Source organism: Triticum dicoccoides, chromosome 7B (genome assembly GCF_002162155.2).
Source record: "Triticum dicoccoides isolate Atlit2015 ecotype Zavitan chromosome 7B, WEW_v2.0, whole genome shotgun sequence".
Taxonomy (NCBI): Eukaryota; Viridiplantae; Streptophyta; class Magnoliopsida; order Poales; family Poaceae; genus Triticum; species Triticum dicoccoides.
In genome coordinates this window covers 20253718-20259632 of record NC_041393.1, presented here as the reverse complement: position 1 = coordinate 20259632, position 5915 = coordinate 20253718, and the positions used below count along the sequence as shown (strand labels likewise).

Here is a 5915-nt window from a genome sequence, read left to right as displayed (position 1 = left end):
GTCCTTCACGGGGCGCAGAGGTGCGGATGGAGGCTCTGGGCCAGGGCGGCGAGATGCAGAGAAGCCCTAGGTACAGGTGACGGGAGGCGATGGGTGGCGGGGCGAGCCACGATGTTGGGATGGCTATGTGAAGAAGAGACAGGTTGTCTCTCCAACTATTTTGTTGATGGGGGCAGATGAAAGGGGACAACTATGAAGTGATGGCGGATTTGCTAGAGAGTTGTGCACTGGATCGAGGCAGCCAGCCATAAATACTTGGTAAAGGTAACAAGTCAATTTCTCTCCCCAAACCTATTCCTCTGTTTGTTCTTGCTCCGAAGGTTGAGGTTGGATATCATTCTGCCATTAATTTCAAGATGTTTGCTCATTCTGGCCCTAAGGATGGATGTAAGCGGCTCATCATATGTTTGAGGAAATGCCTATAAAATTTTAGAAGTGAGTATATATGGAGTTTTCTTTACTATTTGATCCGTAGTCACTGCTTTATATGAAAAACTTCCGCGGTTCCTCTCAGTGTTAGTTCAATCCATCTCATCATAAAAGATGGCTAGAAGTTTTATTTTTGGTACTGCCTTTTAATATTTTATTCTGAATGTGCAGGTATGGGATATGACATAGGATTGGTTTCCTTACAACTGACATATATTATCCAATCTCGCAAAAAAAAAGACATATATTATCCAAATGTAAGGAAAAAGGGCTCTGTGAAACTATGCAAATCCTGTCTAACTTGTTTGATCTTGCTGTCAGCAAACATCCATCGTGACCCTCGCCATTGATCGATTGGATCGGCATCCACCGACACACAAGCCACAGTAACCATGTCGCAGACAGGTCTAGGCGACTGAGTCGACGGACGGAAGCCCGCGGCCAGCATGGACAGCAGCACAAGGTACTTTCTACAACTTCCACACCGCGTACCATGTTCTGTAGCATGTGATACCTAGGATATATGTATGTACTGTGGAAATTATAGGATGGATGAATATTGTTGTTGTTTCTGTTGTATTGATCTGACACAAGTGTGGGGTATATATAGAGTACAATATGAGGAAGAGAGACTTAGAGTAGAGGGCAAGTTGTACACGATTTAACCTATTCTATCTCTAACTCCTAATCTCTAACTTAAATATAATTATACTTCTAACATTCCCCCTCAGTCGTAGCGGGAGTGAAGCGGACGATGACGACTGAATTTGAACTCTTGTACTTCCGTCGTCTTCTCCGCCGCGCCATCATCAACCGCGTCTCTGATGGGTCGGCACCTAGGGCGGTGACTGCGTCCCCTTCTAGTGTCTTCCTGCCTTCTCCTTTATTCCTTTCCGCAGTCACAGCGGGAGTGTCGTGGACGCAAGTGACGAGGCGGACGCTGTTGACTGAAGTTGTTGCCGATGAGTTGCTGTAGACGTAGCCATTAATGTCTGTAGACGTAGCCATTAATGTCGAGGTAGCCGATCATGGTGATGTAGCCGTGGTCGAGGTAGTCGTGGTCGATGATGTGGTCGTCATGAATGATGAAGCCGCACAAAGCCGGAGACGCAAAAAAAATGCACTATGACGGAGCTGCAGATGTGGACGATGCACCTTGCGGATGTCATAGGGTGTCGTCGGCGATGAGTCCACCGGTTTTGCCAAGACCGGAGGAAGCCCAGCGAGCACACACCGGTTTTGTCAGAACCGTGTGGCATTGTAGGGTCGTCACTATAGTGACGCCGTGTCGATGTAGTCTTGCCGTCGTGGATGACGCGGTCGATGCCGCCGTCGTGACGCGGTCATTGCCGTCGTCGAGATCGCGTCTTGCAAAAAAGTCTGTCAGAGGATGCTAGGTGTCCATCTTATGAACGAGATGGCGGCGGTGTGTTGACGATGATGATGATGATGAAGAAGACCACGTTGATGAAGACCTTGGGGATAAAGTGCCAGCGATGGCGTCGTAGCGACGTGTCAGACGATAATGCGTCGCTTGAAGGCGTCCCTTCGCGCGACCAAGTGTCGATGCCGTGTCGCCCGGAGAAGTCGATGAAAATTGCATCTCATTCCACATCGGCCTGGCGTGTGGATGGTGCCTGTTGAGATCGCTTCTCGTAGACGTGCTTGACGAAGTATCTTGGCTTGTAGCCTGGCGTTGTCGTACAGCTTGATGACGCGGCGCGGGCTCGGTGCAGATCGCTCGGTGCAGGTGATTCCGTGCTGATGGCTTGATGCAGATGTCGTGGGACGATGTCGATGCAGGATTGCTAGGTGAGCCGTATGACTGAACGTTGACGTAGTCTTGGCCACATGCACATGTAGAACCCACCTTGGCAAGTACCTGCATACATGCATCTGAGATAGCATGCGAGTTAAATCCCTCCCGTGATCGAAACGCCCGGCTGAGAGGCGTCAAGATTGGTTCACGTTCACCGATCGCTCGTTGTAGTCCCGCGCGCTGGAGGTCGATGGAGTCAGCGTCGATCGCTCGCCGTCGGTACCTGTGTAGCTCGCCTGAGTGCATTAGCAAGTCACTTGTCTCTGCCCTGCTCATACACACGTGTGTAGTCGGAACAGACGGCGGCTTGGCGCAGAATCGCTGAGACGGACGGACGAACCAAGTCCTGAGTAGCCGATGGAGATTTGCTGGATCCTGGAGGCGATGTCGGGGACGTGCAGCCTAACCGAGATCTCAGAGGTCCACGAGACGTGGCGCTGAACTGCTTTGAGTGGATGCGCCGGAGGCCGGGCGTCAGGCCCGCGGGGTTGGTGCAGATCGGATCGATGTTCGCCCTCTGGCGTTGATGCACCCGTAGATGCGTCTCGAGGTGCACACGCCCGCGGAGCTGACGCCGACGAGAGTGGATGGAGTTACCGATTGATATCTATGCTAATTTTCTCCGGATTTTGGTAGTCGTGGGATTTATTGGTGGCTATAAGAACTAATCTACTGGAATTTCGAAAATTGGAATTGATCTAATTGATTTTGTCTAAACTATGGAACCGATATGATCTTTTGATCGATCGGGTGCCGCGCCCCCGGGGAGAGGAGATTAATCTCCCCGGGGGCGGCGTGCTGCGGAAGTGGTGGAAGGTTCTAGGATCGACGTCGTTGGACAAACCGCTCTAATACCATGTGAAAATTATAGAATGGATGAATATTGTTGTTGTTTCTGTTGTATTGATCTAACCCAAGTGTGGGGTATATATAAAGTACAATATGAAGGAGAGAGACTTAGAGTAGAGGACAAGTTGTACACGATTTAACCTATTCTATCTCTAACTCCTAATCTCTAACTTAAACATAATTATACTTCTAACATGTACTACTCGCCATTTGTAGTTCCTGTTGCAAGGTACGATAAGGCCAACTATATCCAGCAATCTGTTGGCATGAGAATGGCTATGATGTTTGAGACAGAGGAGTCAAGCAAGCGCAGGTTTGTCCACTAACTATAACTGAATATTTTGTCATAGGCAGATAGCATTTTTTTCTGCTTTTGATTTGATGCTCCGTATTCTTCTCCTGTAAATGCAACTGATATCTGAAGGCAATATATACTGTTATGCTTTCGAGTTTAAATTACTTGTTCTGCGAATCTTTCTCACTTTCATCTTTGAGAAAAATGACCATATCAAGCCACCTCTACAATAGTGAGTAGTAGTATATATAATGCAATATACCATTCACGTATGAAGGTTTAGCACCATCTTTCAATGTGTATGCTCGGTGAATTTGTTCTGCATCATTTCTGGATAAAAATTGATTTGTTTGACAGATACACTGGTACAATTGTGGGAGTTAGCGACTCTGATCCGATGAGATGGCCGAACTCCAAATGGCGCAACTTGCAGGTGCCTTGCTTTCCTTCCAGAAAACTTGAATGAACGTGCCTATCATCATGTGGCCGTCCTCATATACTTTGCATTAACAGATTGAATGGGATGAACATGGATACGGAGAAAGACCCGAGCGTGTGAGCATATGGGACATTGAAACTGCGGAGAACACTATAGCGTTCCCTTCTGCATCACTGAATTCAAAGCGACAATGCCTGCCTGGTTATGGAGGTACTCCTCAACCATGCTTTATCAGTACCTGAGGTTGTGACTGAATCTGCAAATATTTGTTGTATCATTTTGTAAGTTGGATACTAACTCTTTTTTTACTTGCAGTACCTGGGCTAGATATTGCATCTGTACATATGTCACCATTTCAGAGGGCACCTGGAAATCCATATGGTAACTTGCAGCACATGCCCGCCGTTGGATCGGAATTGGCTATGATGATGTTTCTGAATCAATCTGGCCAAAACATAGGGACTCCACTCAGTTGTCACCAGTCCTCTTATTCTAGTATTATTCAAAATGTCAAGCAAAACTACATGCCTCCTTCAACATTTGGTCATCCCATTGGTTCAATAAAGCCAGAAAGCATGCCTTCCAATGAAGTCCAGCAGCAGCAGCAGTTGCATGCTCCGAAGATGCAGAGAGGCGATTCAGAAAGCTATGAGGTTCAGCCTGCCACTGATTCAGTGTCTGCGTCGGAGCTACATGTTGCAGGAAGAGAGCCAAGAAACGCAGATAAATATCCAAGTCAAAGCAGTTCGGAGCAAAATGGCAAGGGTAAGCCTAGAGTCAAGCCTCGGAGGAGCAAGAAAGGCTCATCTGGCAAAACCATTTCAGAGAATTCTGAACTTTCTTCGGCACCTTCATGGATTTGCGATGACCAACAGCATGTTTCAGAAGCAGAGCTAGTTAGTTGTGACACCAAACATGTTAACTGTGGTAACAATGAAGGTTCATCTGGTGCACTTACTCATGGTGATTTTGCTGGACAGCTGCAGTGTCAGCAGGTAGAAAAAAATGAACTAGTGTCACCACCAAAGTTGGAATCATCAATATCACCTGATGGAGGGAAGTCAGTCAACTCATTTCCTAACCAGGCGTCTTTTTCGCAGTTCTTCGACGCCTCAAAGCTTGAAGATTACTTCTGATTAGGTAGAGCGTTCAATTTTTGTCTACTACATACATGCTAATTTTAGAAGGGATAATTGATTTTATGCCCCTAGTTGTGTCCCACTCGACAGGATTGCCCCTAATTTCCAAAAGCCAGCGGTTCTGTCCAACCCACTTTGGTCGTCTTGTGCTTTTGCCCTTTGACCTTTTGACCGTCACTTTGAAAACTTCATAACAAATTCATACTAAATAAGAAAAATGCAAATAAGATACCAAAATGCTTGGAGAAACATCACCTATATGTCAATGTCACTTGCATTCATGACAAAAGTGTTGGTAAGTGCCCATCCGATTTTTAGCTCTTATCACACCATCATGAATAGTAAATATTAAAAATTCAAAAAAAATCCAAAAAAATCTGGTGTCAAAGAATAACAAATGTTTTAAGTGCTTAACAAGTTTCATCAGGGAACGCCATTTATGGAAGTCATGGCAAAAAAAAAACAATCAACACTTGTTGATTGTTTCTTTGCCATGACTTCCACAAATGTCATTCCCTGATGGAACTTGGCAAGCGCTGAAAACATTTGTCATTCTTTGGCACCAATTTTTTTTGGATTTTTTGAACTTTCTAAGATTTTACTATTCATGGTGGTGCGATAAGAGCTAAAACTCGGATGGGCACTTACCAACACTTTTGTCATGAATGCAAGTGATATTGACATATATGTGATGTTTTTCCAAACATTTTAGTATCTTATTTGCATTTTTTTGATTTAGTATGAATTAGTTATGAAGTTTTCAAAGTGACGGTCAAACGGTCAAAGGGCAAAAGCAAAAGACAACCAAAGTGGATTGGACAGAACCGCTGGCTTTTGGAAATTAGGGGCAATCCTGTCGAATGGGACACAACTAGGGGCATAAAACCAATTATCCCATTTTCGAAATTGCAAATTGAATCATATCATGGATAGATTGCAAAAGGA

At 45.5% G+C, this 5915-nt stretch overlaps 1 protein-coding gene across 1 annotated transcript; it reads left to right on the top strand.

Moving 5' to 3' along the window:
- Positions 1-3291: 3291 nt before the first annotated feature.
- Positions 3292-4967, top strand: LOC119338523 (auxin response factor 11-like). The gene is made up of 4 exons (XM_037610845.1): positions 3292-3410; positions 3750-3825; positions 3906-4041; positions 4147-4967. The coding sequence occupies exons 1-4, from the start codon at positions 3292-3294 to the stop codon at positions 4965-4967; spliced, it is 1152 nt and encodes a 383-aa protein (XP_037466742.1).
- The last annotated feature ends 948 nt before the right edge of the window (positions 4968-5915 follow it).

Coding starts and splice junctions, on each gene's coding strand:
- LOC119338523 (XM_037610845.1), top strand. CDS start 3,292: ATGTACTACTCGCCATTTGTAGTTCCTGTTGCAAGGTACGATAAGGCC. Junction 3,411..3,749: donor GAGGAGTCAAGCAAGCGCAG/GTTTGTCCACTA, acceptor TTTGTTTGACAG/ATACACTGGTACAATTGTGG. Junction 3,826..3,905: donor CCAAATGGCGCAACTTGCAG/GTGCCTTGCTTT, acceptor TTGCATTAACAG/ATTGAATGGGATGAACATGG.